The 17,227-nt window shown below is 44.9% G+C and overlaps 1 protein-coding gene across 3 annotated transcripts in view; it reads left to right on the top strand.

The window, feature by feature from the left end:
- Nucleotides 1-14,193: 14,193 nt before the first annotated feature.
- The window catches only part of LOC123754098 (uncharacterized), a 76,514-nt gene continuing 73,480 nt past the window's right edge, over nucleotides 14,194-17,227 (top strand). For all 3 annotated transcript variants that reach the window (XM_069308395.1, XM_069308397.1, XM_045736262.2), the window contains exon 1: nucleotides 14,194-15,926. In XM_069308395.1, the coding sequence (XP_069164496.1) occupies nucleotides 15,809-15,926 (118 nt within the window). In that variant the 5' untranslated portion in view covers nucleotides 14,194-15,808. The remainder of the gene's footprint in view (nucleotides 15,927-17,227) is intronic.

Genomic DNA, 17,227 nt, shown 5'->3' on the forward strand with positions numbered 1-17,227 from the left:
TGTGGTGATAATGGGTCCTATTACATCTGTCCAGGGAGAGTTTCAGAGCAGGATTTGCATTTAAGAAAAAGGTTTTGTAAATGTAGTTGACACAATGTGTGGAGGGAGTTAATATTTAGCAAGTTAAGGGATTTAAACAAGGGAGCTGAGTGTTGTCTGAAAGCAGAGTTTGTTATTATTGCTGATAGCAGATTTTTGCTGGGTGATGATGGGCTTGAGGTGGTTTGCAGTGGTTGAACTCCCATGCACAGATACCATAATTAAGATAGGGGTAGATTAGTGCATAATATAGTGAGAGGAGAGCAGAGTTAGGAACATAATATCTTATTTTAGAGAGTATACCAACCGTTTTTGAGACTTTCTTAGTTATGTGTTGTATGTGGGTGCTGAAGTTGAGTCTCTTGTCTATGTATAGGCCAAAGAACTCTCCATAATTTTTATTGCTGTTGTTAACATTGTCTATCTAAACCTGAATTGCATTTGTTGATTTGCTTCCAAATAAGACATAGTAAGTCTTTTTTATGTTTAATGCCAGTTTGTTGGTTGACATCCATAAGTGAACTTTTTTTAGTTCAGTGTTTACAACAATATTTAATGTGTGTGTGTGTGTTGGGGTCTGAATAGATGAGGGAAGTATCGTCAGCAAATAATATAGGTGTAAGGATGTTAGAGACATTAGGCAGATCATTGATATATATAAGAAATAGGAGAGGTCCTAGGATGTTGCCCTGTAGTACCCCTACGGGTAATGGTAGTGTGGGAGAAGTTATATCATTGATGACTACATATTGGTGTCTGTCACTAAGATAGGATGTCTATCTAACTAAGATGTCTGTCACTGGTGGTGGCGACCTCCCCCGGGCGAACACTGGTGGTGGCGACGACCTTCCCGGGCGACTGGTTCCGTATATGTCCCGCCTTAAGAGACCGGACCAAAGAGCCAGAGCTCAACCCCTGCAAGCACGACTAGGTGAATACAACTAGGTGAGTACCAATGGCGGCGGCGACCACCTTCCCGGACGACCACCCAGGGTAACCACAACGGGCGAATACTATTGGTGAATACGAGCGGCCGGCAACAATCTTCGGACGAACATTAGCTGCAAACACTATCGGCGACCACTTCCAGACGAACCCGGGCAGTGACCAGTCCGGGCGAACACTAGTTTCAAATTCAAATTCAAATGTTTATTGAGGTAAAAGTACATACATACAAGATGAGTTACAAATATAATGTTGGATTTATAGATATAGCTAGTACATACAATACCTAAAGCCACTAATGTTAAACATGTTAAAGACTGTACCACATGTTAAAGACAGTACCTCTCTCAACCAGTTTAAGTTAAAAACGAAGCTATACCTAATAAATTCCCTGTAACCTACCTCACTCCTCTATTGTCAACCCATGTCTGTTATTTTCTTTTCTTTTTTTTTTTAATTAACACTGTTTGTCAACCTATTGTATTTGTGCTGCTTTTTCAGTCATGTTCCCCCTTTTTTTATCTTTATTTGTATTTGTTCTCAACACTTTTTATTCTTTATGCTCAATTAGTATTAAGTTCTAGATATTAATGTTTTTCTTGCCCGAAACGCATTGCGTAATAGTGGCTTTAGGCATTGTATGTACTAGCTCTATCTATATATCAATCCATTAATGTAACATCACTTGTATGTATATACCTTACCTGAATAAACATCTGAATCTGAATCTGAATCTAATAAGCATAGCGTTTCGGGCAAAGTGTGGGGGGAAAAAAAGACACTTAGACTAACACTTAATACTAATTGAGGACTACTTGGAAAGGACGATAGAGCGACGGTCTCGCTTCATGCAGGTCGGTGTTCAATCCCCGACCGTCCCAACAAGTGGTTGAGCACCATTCCTTCCTCCACCGTCCCATCCCAAATCCTTATCCTGACCCCTTCCAAGTGCTATATAGTCGTAATGGCTTGGCCCTATCTCCTGATAGTTCCCGTTTAAAACTAATTGAAATTAAATTATAAATTGTGTTGAAAGAGGTAAAAGGGGGGGGGGGGAACATGGCAAAAATCAGCAATTATACAAGTTGGTCAACAAACAGCATTGTTTGAAAATAGCAAGACATGGGTTGACATTTAGGGGTGAGGTAGGTTACAGGGAGTTAATTAGGTAGTAATTAGTTTTACTCTTAAACTGGTTGAGAGAGGTACACAGTCTTTAACATGATTGGGAAGGTCATTCCACATTCTGGGTCCCTTGAGTTGTAGAGCATGTAGCGAGTAGATTATCCCAATAATATACTCGCTCCAAATATAGTGTTAATATTCCTGTCAACCTTTGGAGATGAATGAGGTGAGGCGTTGCCCGGGCAACACGGTGAGGTGTTGTCCGAACATATAAGCAGCAGAATAGCAAACATTAACTAGTCAACTTTCAAGTGTGGTCTAGAGCAGACACTTGCGAGATACTGTACCGACGCTCAGTGCGCTCAACTCACACCAAAGTATCACCTGTGTACTTCTGTATATTCGACCAAATATATATATAGTATGTTAGTGTCTGTGTTTATTGTCACAATACTTTACGTAACAATAGAACCGTTACATTGGTGACCCAGTGAGTGAAAAAGAGCACCTAGTCACAAACTAGATCTTCGTCATGGATTTATCTACCAGGTTTCCAGCATACAACGCAGATGAGCCAGAATTTTGGTTCATGCAGATGGAGGCTATTTTCGACCTTCACGAAATTTCGACTGAGAAAGCCCGATATGCCTGTACCCTGCCAACACTTCCCTCGGAGGCTATGCACACTGCCTCCGCTGTCATCACCGCGCCATCACCGGACACCAGGACGTACACTGCATTGAAGGCCGCTCTTCTACAGGCAGCAATGAAACGCCGCATTCAACAAAGGGACCAACTCCTCACTGACAAAAGATTAGCAGACAAAACACCAGCTCAGCTTCTGCGGCATATTCAGTATGTGATGCATACTGCAACTGGCCCAGCCCCCAGCGAGATTGTGAGATCACTGTGGATACAACTCTGCCCAAAACACATTCAACCGGCCATATTCAGTATGGCTGACGACACCCCATTAGCCCAGCTGGCTACACTGGCAGACCGGCTTCATACGACGTCTGATAACGCTACGCTGTCCCACCTCAGTGATACACAGCAGACTACAGACACCCAACAACTCGACGTCCTCCAGAACCGGCGTTTCTTCCACCCAGGGAGGACGTACCATGCGAATCCAGTATCAGTCTCTAGGCGACAGCGAGAACGTCGGGGAGAGCTTTGTTCTTACCACCAGAAGTTCGGACACCAAGCCCGCAACTGTAGGGCTCCTTGTTCCTGGTCGGGAAACTACTTCGGCGGGGACTGTTAACGGCCAGTGACCCCGCCATTTCAAACACTACACTGCTCTACATATCTGACGTCATAACCAAACGCCGTTTCCTCGTTGATACTGGTGCAGCAGCTAGTGTGTTGCCTCCCCCACTGGTCAAACCAACCCGTACTCCTGGTTTGGACTTACGAGCCGCCAATGGTACGTCCGTCCGTACATATGGGACCCGCGCCCTGGTTCTCGAGTTCGCCTCTCTGGGTCGCTTTACGTGGACTTTCCTCATAGCGGATGTGGAACAACCCATTCTTGGATGGGATTTCCTGCAACACCATCGACTTATGGTGGATCCCGCAGGTGCAGTACTTCGAGCCTCTCCTAGTACCTCTACACAAGTTAACATCGTCACCCCAGTCGCATCTACGGAACTTCAAGCACTCTTGGATGAATTCAAAGATGTGACCCAACCCGCCAGCCCTCGACCAGAGGTGCAACATACGATTACGCATCACATTACTACAACGGGAGCACCTACCTTCGCCAGACCACGCCGCCTGGCACCGGAACGACTGGCGGTAGCACGTGATGAATTCAATAAACTACAGGAGGCGGGAATAATCCGCCCTTCGAACAGTCCATGGGCTTCACCTCTCCATATGGCCCCGAAAACAGCCCCAGGGGAATGGCACCCTTGCGGAGACCACAGGGCTCTCAACGTTCGTACTCTGCCGGATCGCTACCCAATACCACACATCCAGGATTTCTCACAGGGATTGAGCAACGCAACCGTTTTTTCGAAAATTGACCTTGTGCGGGCATTTCACCAGATTCCTGTGGAACCGGCAGACATTCCGAAAACAGCGATCACAATACCTTTTGGACTGTTTGAATTCGTCCGGATGCCTTTTGGTCTACGGAATGCAGCCCAGACATTCCAACGCTTCATCGACCAAGTAGTTAAGGACCTTCCTTTTTGCTACGCCTACATTGACGATCTGCTGGTGGCCAGTACATCACCAACAGAACATCTGCTACACCTCCGACTCCTTCTCACCCGTCTGCGCAACTTCGGCTTGCAGCTCAACTCCGAGAAGTGTATTTTCCATGTTCCAGAGCTGGATTTCTTGGGACACCGTGTGTCAGCAGCAGGGGTCCAACCACTAGAGAAGAAAATCGAGGCAATCAAGGAATTCCCGCGCCCATCTACTCCAAATTAGTTGCAAGAATTTCTTGGTGTAGTGAATTTTTATCATCGATTCATCCCACATTGTTCGGACATCTTGCGACACTTATACGACCTCTTACGTGGTCGGAAACTCACGTCCCGTCTTCCGTTGGAGTGGACTCCCCAGGCAGAGACAGCATTCACCGACATAAAACACAAGCTGGCGGAATTCACCTTGCTCGCACACCCAGTGTCTGACGCTCCCACCAATCTATCTACCGACGCTTCAAACACAGCAATTGGTGCTGTACTACAACAACTCGTTGAAGGAGAATGGCGCCCAATTGCATTCTTTTCAGCGCGCCTGTCACCCCCTGAAGAGAAGTACAGCACTTTTGATAGGGAACTGCTCGCCATCTACTCAGCCATACAACATTTCCGGCACTTTCTCGAGGGGCGGAACTTCCACATCCTCACAGACCACAAACCTCTCACTTATGCGCTGGCGGCCAAGGGTGATGCTCACTCTCCTCGAGTAGCCAACCACCTGGGATTTATTTCCCAATTTACCTCGGATATCCGTCATGTCAAAGGAACTGTCACAGTGAGAGGTTGTGTTAGCTGGAGCTCTGGAGTAACATTATTATTGCAATAATGGAAGGATTAGTGAAGGATTTGGTGAGTCTGGTTGGAGTTCTGAGAGCAGAGATGGATTCCCTGCGGGAGGAGGTACGACGGCTGAGACTTCGGGAGGAAACGAAGGAGACCAGTGTTGACGAGACCTCATCGTGGAGAGTAGTGAAAGACAGGGGTCTTAAGAAGACCTTGACAAGGCCGCCTACAGACGCCCTAAGGACGGCAAATTCATTTGCTGTGTTGGAGGACGAGTGCTGTAGTGCGCCTGCAGCGAGGAACGGCGGAGCGCAGGCCCCTCAGGCTGCTCAGAAAGTTAGGGCGGTACCGAAGCGAATTTTGGTTGTGGGTGATTCCCAGGTGAGGTATTTAGACAGAACGTTTTGTGCCAGAGACAGGGGGGAACAGATTAAGGGTTTGCTATCCGGGAGCTGGAATTGGTGATATTGTTGAAAACATGAATGATATTATGACGGGAAATGGGAACAAACCCATTATTTGTATTAGTGCAGGGGGTAATGATGTTGGACGAGTTAGGAGTGAGGAACTAATACAGAGATTCAGGACAGCCATTGAATTAGTTAGGAGCAAGGGAGGAATCCCGATCATATGTGGCATTCTTCCAAGAAAGGGAGTGGGAAATGAATAGATGTCGAGGGCACTTGGTGTCAATTGCCGGCTGGAAAGATATTGCAAATCAAATGCAATATCTTTCATAGACAACTGGGAACGCTTCTATGGAAGAAATGAAATGTATGCTCGTGATGGGGTGCATCTATCGAGAGCTGGGGTTGTTGCTGTTGCGAACTTGTTGGAACCAGTGGTTAGAGGTGTTTGTTTGGGTTTAAACTGTTCGTAGATAGTGGTATGGGAATTAATTTGGAGGAAGGAGGTAATAAAAGTATGTGTTCGTGGGAGAAAGGAATTGGCAAAATAATCAGGGAAAGAAAAGGGCCTCAAAATAACAATTCACTTAGGGTATATTACATCTAACAGTAGAAGTCTAAGAAATAACATTAATGAATTAAATGCTCTTGTCTGCACAGAAAAAATAGATATTATTGCACTTACCGAAACGTGGATGAACGTAGAAAATAGAGAACTATTAGCTGAATATCAGATAAATGGATTTAAACTATTTCACACAGATATATATATTAGACGAGGAGGGGGAGTAGCCATATATGTTAGGGACAATTTGAAATGTAGTCTCAAAGAGGGAATCAAAACTGAGCCACACACAGAAACTATTTGGATAGAATTAAACGAAAAAGCAAATAATATTATAATAGGAGTTATATATAGGCCACCAAATTTAGACAGAATGGAAGCAAAGCATCTATGGGATGAAATATCTAGAGCATCTATAATAATAATAATAATAATTTTTATTTAGGTAAGGTACATACATAAAGAGATTTTACAAAGTTTGTTGGCTTTATAGATAGAGCTAGTACATACAATGCCTAAAGCCACTATTACGCAAAGCGTTTCGGGCAGGAAAAACATTAATGACTAAAGCTTAAAACTAATGGGTAAAAAGAATAAGATGTGTTGAGTACATATAAAAATAGAGGTAAAAGAGGGGGGAACAGTGTTGAAAAAGCAGCACAAATACAATTACAAATTATTACAGAAAATTACATTCAAACAGCGTTGATTTGAAAAACAAAAAAAAAAAAACAAAAAAAATACATGGGTTGACAACAGAGGGGTAAGGTAGGGTTACAGGGAATTTATTAGGTATAGCTTCGCTTTTAACTTAAACTGGTTGAGAGAGGTACATGTCTTTGAACATGGTTGGGAAGGTCATTCCACATTCTGGGTCCCCTTGATTTGTAGAGCATTTCTAGGTTTGATTAAGTCGTACTCTAGGAATATCAAAACTGTATTTATTTCTGGTGTAGTGCTCATGGGTTCTGTTACAACCTTCTATGAAGCTTTTGAGATCAGGATTGGCATTATAGTTTAGCGTTTTATATATGTATAATACACATGAGAGAATGTGCAGTGACTTAATGTCTAACATATTAAGAGATTTGAGTAAGGGTACCGAGTGATGTCTGGGGCCAGAAGTTGGATATTGTCCGAATAGCAGCTTTGTGTTGAAGTAATTAGAGGACGTAAGTGATTTTGGGTAGTAGAGCCCCAAGCACAAATACCATAGTTGAGATATGGATAGATAAGGGAGTAATAGAGAGTCACCAGGGCAGGGCGATGGTACATAATATCTGATCTTAGAAAGAATGCCCACAGTTTTTGAAACTTTTTTTGATATGTTTAGAATGTGTCCCTGGAAATTCAGCTTGTGGTCAATGAGAACTGCCAAGGAATTCATGCCAGTATTTTTCCTTTCATTCCCTGGGAGGGGGAGTTCTGTAGCGAGTAGATTATCCCAATAATATACTCGCTGATGATGATGAAGATTAAGCCACCCAAAAGGTGGCTTGGGCATGAATAGCCCGTAAGTGGTGGCCCTTTTGAGCCATTACCAGTATCAAGAGCTGATACTGGAGATCTGTGGAGGTGCGACTGCACCCTGCGTGACGGGAGATGTCTCCCGTGGTTGTCTATTCGAAGATGAAGATGAAGATTAAGCCACCCAAAAGGTGGCTTGGGCATAAATAGCCTGTAAGTGGTAGCCCTTTTGAGCCATTACCAGTATCAAGAGCTGATACTGGAGATCTGTGAAGGTGCGACTGCACCCTGCGTGACGGGAGATGTCTCCCGTGTATACTCGCTCCAAATGCATTGTTAATATTCCTGTCAACCTTTGGAGATGAATGAGGTGAGGCGTTGCCCGGGCAACACGGTGAGGTGCTGCCCGAGCATATAAGCAGCAGAATAGCAAACATTAACTAGTCTACTTTCAAGTGTGGTCTAGAGCAGACACTTGCGAGATACTGTACCGACGCTCAGTGCGCTCAACTCACACCAAAGTATCACCTGTGTACTTCTGTATATTCGACCAAATATATATATAGTATCTTAGTGTCTGTGTTTATTGTCACCAAACTTTACGTAACAATAGAACCGTTACAAATGTATTAAAGCGTTAAGAAAATTCCGACTATGTAGCTCTTGTTAAGAATGAAGATAAGAATTTGAGAGGTTCAAGAGCTCTCAAGGCTGTTACAGGTTATCACTCTGACTATACCAGTAACTCCATCTATCATCATACTATCATGCAAGAGGAGCCACACATCTATCATCATACTATCATGCAAGAGGAGCCACACATCTATCATCATACTATCATGCAAGAGGAGCCACACATCTATCATCATACTATCATGCAAGAGGAGCCACACATCTATCATCATACTATCATGTAAGAGGAGCCACACATCTATCATCATACTATCATGCAAGAGGAGCCACACATCTATCATCATACTATCATGCAAGAGGAGCCACACATCTATCATCATACTATCATGCAAGAGGAGCCACACATCTATCATCATACTATCATGCAAGAGGAGCCACACATCTATGGTTCATCCAGTAAAATCAGCAGACTTACTGCTCGGCTTAGACTCGGTTACAAGTATCTCTGGGAATAGACCAAATGTAAACTGTGTCAACACAATTATTCGCACACCCTCCGTCACTATGTGATGGAGTGCGAAGAGATACGTGAATTAAGAAACAATTCTGTAACAAATGTTCAAGAGATGTGTGTAAATATTTCATTCAAAATGATCTGCTGCCAGAAGTCTTGGCAAAATATCCCCAGTTTGCTAATTGTAGGCAGTAACTAAGTGATTGTAACCTATCCACCGCTGCCCACTGAATGGGGGGAGGGCATGAGCAGGATAAAAATAATAATAATAATAATATTTTATTTACAAGAAGGTACATAAGAACATAAGAATAAAGCCAATACGAGGCAGCTCCTATCTATAACCACCCAATCCCACTCATATACATGTCCAACCCGCGCTTGAAACAATCGAGGGACCCCACCTCCACCACGTTACGCGGCAATTGGTTCCACAAATCAACAACCCTGTTAGTATGGCGACCAAAACTGAACTGCATGATCTAAATGGGGCCTAACTAGAGCAAGATATACCTGATGAACAACACCAGGTGTCTTGTTACTGTTACTAATTTTCCCACGTTTTGAAATTGAATTGAAATTGAAATAAGTTTATTGAGGTAAAACACACACAAAGGGATGAGGTAGCTCAAGCTATTCTCACCCCGTTCAGTACATCGTGTTAATACATACATAGACACACATCACAAACAATAAACATATTACCCAACATTCTGAGAGATAAACATATACATTTCCTCCTTCACAAGTAGTATGTTATCAGACGTACACACAAATACTTTTATGACCGAGGTATACTGTATAGACGATTTCCCATGTTGGTTCCTTAATGTGTTGTGTGAGAAAGCAATCGTCAATTAATTCTAGAAAATCATCTGCACCATTATTCCCTGTTCTGTCAATCCAGTTTATTCCTCTAAAATTAAAGTCATCCATGACCCAAATACTGCTAGACCTAGATGCTCTAGGTATTTCATCCCATAGTTGTGTAGCGAGTAGATTATCCCAATAATATACTCGCTCCAAACGCATTAGCCTAATGAGAGAAGCAAAGCTCTTCTTGGTACTAATTATGGAACCCAAACCTTTCCCAACTTCCACGTAATATTCCTGTCAACCTTTAGAGAACGGTGAGGTGTTGCCCGAGCACATGAGCAGCAGAGTGGCGAATAATAACTCCTCCACAGATCTCCAGTATCAGCTCTTGATACTGGTAATGGCTCAAAAGGGCCACCACTTATGGGCTATTCATACCCGTGCCACCTCTTGGGTGGCTTAATCTTCATCAATCAATCAATCGACGAGGGTTCGAACCTACGTATGAGAGCACCCCAGACGCTGCCTTAATCGACTGAGCTATATTAACTCCTTCTCTGATGTAGATTCGAACCCTCGTCACGGCCCTTGTGAATTTAATCATTTGATGCATCACGGTATTGTGATTTCTGTGTGTAACCTGGTACCCATTTTACTGTTGGGTGAACAGTCAATCCTCCCCGGGATACGAACCCAGGCCTAGGCGCTTGCGAAGCGCAGGGCCAGTGCTTTACCACTGTGCCACTGGAACTGCAACGTGTTCATAATGACAGCAACCTTGACGACTAATTTGTGTTCTGTAAGTTTTACTGAACACAAAAGTTCTTACTGTTCAGTAAGTTTTATAGGTGTAGTGGATACGTCCTTAGACAGATAGACATATCTTGAGGTTATCTTGAGATGATTTCGGGGCTTTAGTGTCCCGCGGCCCGGTCCTCGACCAGGCCTCCACCCCCAGGAAGCAGCCCGTGACAGCTGACTAACTCCCAGGTACCTATTTACTGCTAGGTAACAGGGGCATTCAGGGTGAAAGAAACTTTGCCCATTTGTTTCTGCCTCGTGCGGGAATCGAACCCGCGCCACAGAATTACGAGTCCTGCGCGCTATCCACCAGGCTACATATTCCCCGGCCTTGGCCGCATTGTCTGCTTTCACAGTGATTAATTATTATTTTTTGTTGGTCTGGAGAGACAAACTGTGCTTTCACAGTATAAGTGTAGATGCTAACTTTTAACAGTGAAAGCCAACAAAAATGCTGGTCTAATTCATCTTATTTTTTCTGTTGTATTTGCAGGAGAGTCAGGATTCTTAGATAGTACGTGTTGAAATGGAAATAATTTGGCTTTGTTCTTTCTGCGCCCGGGGAAGAAAATATATTTACAGATAGCTAGCGAATGTTGATCAGACCACACACTAGAAGGTGAAGGGACGACGACGTTTTGGTCCGTCCTGGACCATTTTCAAGTCGCACAATCGACTTGAGAATGGTCCAGGACGGACCGAAACGTCGTCGTCCCTTCACCAGTCTGTGGTCTGGTCAGCTGGCGCATGCAGCAATTGTGGGAAGGGAACTAGGCAGAGAGGTCAAAATTTTACAGGCATTAAATACAAAATTTGCCTTAATTATACCTATGTCATACACCCACATATTCACCTCATACGATTATGTATTATAACATTAATACTAGGGCTACTACTCGGAACATTTACCCAATAGACATCTCTTCCATGTACAATAGCCTCATGTACAATTGTTTAGATCATGAATAATTGTACCCCATGAATAATTATTTACAGCCTCATGTACAATTGTTTAAATAATTGTACGTCATCAGAAGTTTTCACCACAACGGTCTCTTGTGAATTTGTATTCGACATTTTAAGACCAATCCTGGAGTATGCGGCCCCAGCATGGAGCCCGTACCTTGTCAAGCACAAGACCAAGCTGGAAAAAGTTCAGCGGTATGCCACTAGACTAGTCCCAGAACTAAGAGGCATGAGTTACGAGGAAAGGCTGAGTGAACTGCACCTTACGACACTGGAAGACAGAAGAGCTCGGAGAGACATGATCACCACATAAAAATTCTCGGGAATTGACAGGGTAAACAAGGATGGATTATTTAACACGGGTGGTACACGAACAAGGGGACACAGGTGGAAGCTGAGTACCCAAATGAGCCACAGAGACATTAGAAAGAACTTTTTCAGCGTCAGAGTAGTTAGTAAATTGAATGCATTAGGCAGTGATGTGGTGGAGGCTGACTCCATACACAGTTTATAATGTAGATATTATAGAGCCCAATAGGCTCAGGAACCTGTACACCAGTTGATTGACAGTTGAGAGGCGGGACCAAAGAGCCAAAGCTCAGCCCCCGCAAGCACACCTAGTTGAGTACACACACACACACACCTGCGGAGGTGTGTGTGTGTGTGTATACTAAGACTCAACTATTAATATAGCACTACAAGCGCGGGTCACGAGTTTATCCCTGAGGCTTCTAATAGAGGTGTAGGTGTGTACACGCTCCCACAATATCGTACGTTGAGCATGTCAAATACTGTACTTAGTCTCCTGCAGTTCTCATATTACCTTCTGATGTAATCAATTCTAAAGTGTAAATAGCTTTAGTCAACCAATATATATATATATATATATATATATATATATATATATATATATATATATATATATATATATATATATATATATATATTGGTCAACCAAATGTTGTGTAGATTGATTTGAAGGAGTCCTGATTCAGGTTCCTAAACGATGTTCTTATATTTGTCAGCGTCGCATATGTTGCAGATGTTATCCAGTTTATGTGTGCCTCTGGTGTGAGTGTCGGAGTGATAGATACTCCCAGATCCTTCTCTCTTCTTGATTCCTATAGCTGCCTTCACGTTTAGTGTAGATGCCGTCTGGTCTCCCGTTTCCCATCCTCATTACCTTACATTTGTTGCGACTGAACTCCAGCAACCATTTGTCTGACTACTCCTAAAGTTTGTCAAGGTCCATCTGTAACTTTCTGTATTCCTCCTTTGTTTTCACGTTCCTCATCAGCTTGGCATCATCAGCACACATTGACATATCCGAGGTCACTCCCTCGGGCAGGTCGTTGACATAAATTAGGAGGAGTAGTAGTCCCAGGACAGAGCCTTGTGGGACCTCCACTTGTTACATTCCTCCAGCTTGAAACCTCCTCTCTGACTGTGATTCTTTGTTTTCTATTCTTCGGGTACTCCCTTACCCTGTTCAGTGTGGTCCCAGTTATCCCAAGCTGGTTCTCCATCTTGTACAGTAGGCTATCATGGGGGAGCAGCATCAAATGTCTTTTAACTGTCTAGAAAATAACAGTTTACCCAGCCTTCCTTGTCCTATCTTACTTTAGTAACCTTCTCATAGAGTTCTATCAAGTTTGTTAGGCACGACTCTCCATTTCTAAATTTATCCAAATTTTTTGTCACAAATTCGATCCTCTCAAGATGCTCCATCATACCGACCTGATTACTTTCTCCAGCACTTTACAGGGAACACTTGTCAATGACACTGGTCTCTAGTTTAGTTCCTCCTTGCTATCCCAATTTTTTTAATATTGGGACTACGTTTGCCATTTTTCTAAACATTTGGGAGACTTCCTGTTTCGAGTGTTTGATTAAAAGTTTTAGACAACGGGTGGCAAAGTTCTTCAGCAGTCATGGTGAGATTAGGTCTGATCCCATTGAGTCACATCCAGTTCCTCCATAATTTTTTCCTCTCTTCCTCAGTGACTACAATGTCATTTAGTATTTCCTCCAGCCTTTCATCTTGCCACCTTGGTCTCCATGCTGTGGTTCTAATGTAAAGACCTCCTGAACGCTTTCGTTGAGTTTCTCACATACCTCCTTATCATTCTCTGTGATAGCTTGTTTCCTCAATCTGAGTACGTGGTCTCGCAGTAGTTTTTTTTACCTTATATGGCTATAAAACAGCTTTGGTTGTTCCTTAGCTTTTGCAGCAATGATATTTTCAAATTGCCTCTCGGCTTCTCTCCTAATTCGGGTGTATTCATTCCTAGTTCTTTTTTAGTGCCTCTCTCTATTACTCTCTGTAATTTTTCAGGCCTTTTTTTTATCTTTCTTTAGCTTCTCTGCATCGCCTATTGCACCTGGGGTTCACTTTACTTTTGTTCCACTTCATCTTCACACTACTATGTGTGGTAGTAGCAAATATATGTAACTAGTTCACCATATTCCTGTGCTCGTCGAGGCCACTAGTGCTAGATGCCCTCAGGTAAATTCAGATAAATGTAAATTGCTTAGTTTAAAATCATTGGAGGTCCAGTACCTGTGCTCAATATGTCACATTGCATCTCTCACTCTCCCACAGGATGCGTATGGAGTCCTCAGTAAACCCATTGAAGTAACAGACCAATGAAGGTATAAAGGAATTATTATTGCAATAACCTGGATTAAAACGTACATAATACGTTAACTAACGTGTAAGTCATCCCGTGAAACAGCGCTAGTCTGGTCATGTGTGTGAGCAAACTAGTTTTTGTAACCTGTCAACCTTGAGGCACATGGCATAGCACCATCATGGCACTGATGTGGTAAAGGCAACGTCAGACTATATTTACTCTGAGGACATGTTGGCGAAGGGAGCGGGCGAGAGGCATGTGTTGGCAGTACACAGCCCGGCGCGCCTTGGGCATCAGCTGTGTTCCACATCCCTTGTTTACTGCCGCTGTTCGGGACAACGACGACGTCGCTGTGTACCACACCGAGCCCCTGGGGGCAACACCCTCCTCCCGACGACACCTCTGGGACCCGCCCACCGCACCATCCCTGGCGCTGGTACACCCCCCAGGCGCCACCTGTTGGCTCGAAGGGTTGTTGTTGTTTTAGATTCAGCTACTCGGAACACAAAGTTCTAAGTAGCACGGGCTATGGTAAGCCCGTAGTGTACTTACCTGGCACAGGAGCGGGGCAAGTAGCACGGGCTATGGTGAGGCCGTAGTATACTTACCTGGCACAGGAGCGGGGCAAGTAGCACGGACTATGGTAAGCCCGTAGTGTACTTACCTGGCACAGGAGTGGGGCAAGTAGCACGGGCTATGGTGAGCCCGTAGTGTACTTACCTGGCACAGGAGTGGGGCAAGTAGCACGGGCTATGGTGAGCCCGCAGTGTACTTACCTGGCACAGGAGCGGGGAGGTGGAAGGGATCCCTCACTTCTCTTACACTAACACGACTAGTGCTGGATACATACTATTATGTTCCGCTCAACCATGGAGGGCACTTAGGTGATATGAATGCCGAAGACTTGAACTTTGCTTTGTAATGGGATTTTCTATCACCAGGCATCACATTTCTAAATTAAAGAAAAACAGCATTGATCATGATCATTTGAGATACGTTAAGCATTTCATACAAACTTTTTTTTAACAATTGATACAACAAATAAAAGTTGAAGCAGCGCGTCATGGCCTTGACCACGTCTCCTGACAGATGGCGGACAGCACCAGCTGATTCATTACACTACATTTTACCACCAGCATGCTGATAGCATGCTGGCAACAACATCAAATAAGATGGTCACAAGTACAGCTGGTGATAAAGGTGGTACCTGCAGCAGCCGGCTGGCGCCCAGACTGACCTCCTGAAGCCGGCCTCACCACCAAACTACCGTTGACGCCATAACCAACACCGCTGCCAAACAGGTGTCACTTGAAATAGTGCCCAGAGAAACAATTGGCATCTTTCTAGCCCAAGATAAAGGTGTGAAGAGGAGACGGCGCAAGTAGCGTGCTGGGCTGGTGTACAGTAACTAGTGGTGTTGTGAGAACTACGAGGCTAGGCTCCTCTCCTCGGGAACATACTCAACAACTCCACAAATATAATATATTTTGTACATTAAGGTAAAACGCTTTGAATCGAAGTGAGCGCACGAAAAAGTGTTAGAATTTTAACTGTGTTAACTAGTGAATGAGATACTAAATGAACTAATTGTAGCATCGACAAAGAGCTGGGAGCCTAGCGCGTTTAGTCTTGCTCTCAAAAGTAAGCGCTTCTGGTAGCTTGCGGATGGAGGCTTCCTTGTGTCTTACTGCACTAACAGCGACCCCCATGCACTATACAGTGACCTGTAGCGAGTCACACTCTCATCTACCTCACTCTAATGTATAGTGATTCGCTGGACAAAGAGCACAGCCATAGAAAACAATTCAGAAATCTGAGCCATCTTGAGGCGCGGGTGATGCAAGGAGAGTGAGGAGGAGGAGGGCCGCCACACCAACAACACCGAAGCTTGGAAGATGAATTTTCTGTACTACAAAGGTTTCACAGATGACAAGTCCAGTGCTTCCCACGTCGGCTACAAGAAGAAAAAGGATCCCAGGAAGAAGAATAATGCCTTTCAACATGGCTCTGAAGGTATGTGATGCGGGAGTGGATGTACCCATAGTGTGGTGTATACGGACAGCGTTCAAGGGTACAGGTGCACCAGGGCAGGGTATAAGGGCACCGTTCAAGGGTACAGGCACTCCAGGGCAGCGTTCAGGGGTACAGGTGCTCCAGGGCAGCGTTCAAGGGTACAGGTGCTCCAGGGCAGGTTATAAGGGCATTGTTCAAGGGTACAGACACTCCAAGGCAGCGTTTAAGGGTACAGGTGCTTCAGGGCAGCATTCAAGGGTACAGGCGCTCCAGGGCAGCGTTCAGGGGTACAGGTGCTTCAGGGCAGCGTATAAGGGTACAGGTTCTCCAGGGCAGCATTCAAGGGTACAGGTACTCCAGGGCAGCGTATACGGGCAGCGTTCAGGGGTACAGGCACTCCAGGGCAGCATTCAAGGGTACAGGTTCTCCAGGGCAGCGTTCAGGGGTACAGGCACTCCAGGGCAGCATTCAAGGGTACAGGTTCTCCAGGGCAGCGTATAAGGGCAGCGTTCAGGGGTACAGGCACTCCAGGGCAGCATTCAAAGGTACAGGTTCTCCAGGGCAGCGTTCAGGGGTACAGGCACTCCAGGGCAGCATTCAAGGGTACAGGTTCTCCAGGGCAGCGTATAAGGGCAGCGTTCAGGGGTACAGGCACTCCAGGGCAGCATTCAAGGGTACAGGTACTCCAGGGCAGCGTATACGGGCAGCGTTCAGGGGTACAGGTGCTCCAGGGCAGGTTATAAGGGCATTGTTCAAGGGTACAGACACTCCAAGGCAGCGTTTAAGGGTACAGGTGCTTCAGGGCAGCATTCAAGGGTACAGGCACTCCAGGGCAGCATTCAAGGGTACAGGTCACTCCAGGGCAGCGTATAAGGGCAGCGTTCAGGGGTACAGGCACTCCAGGGCAGCATTCAAGGGTACAGGTTCTCCAGGGCAGCGTTCAGGGGTACAGGCACTCCAGGGCAGCATTCAAGGGTACAGGTTCTCCAGGGCAGCGTATAAGGGCAGCGTTCAGGGGTACAGGCACTCCAGGGCAGCATTCAAGGGTACAGGTACTCCAGGGCAGCGTATACGGGCAGCGTTCAGGGGTACAGGTGCTCCAGGGCAGGGTAACACTCAAGAGCTGCACCATAGAGGTGTTCGTTGGTTGTACATGTCAAAGAGTTGATGTACATGTACATGAAGTCACAGTTTGTTTACTTTCCATACTGCGTTGCGCATTCAAAATCACACTTGTTTAGCAGGCGATGGGCACTGCATGGCGCCCCCTTACCCAGATGATGGGCACAGGGGCCCCCTAC

The sequence above is a fragment of the Procambarus clarkii genome, chromosome 6 (assembly GCF_040958095.1).
Source record: "Procambarus clarkii isolate CNS0578487 chromosome 6, FALCON_Pclarkii_2.0, whole genome shotgun sequence".
NCBI lineage: Eukaryota > Metazoa > Arthropoda > Malacostraca > Decapoda > Cambaridae > Procambarus > Procambarus clarkii.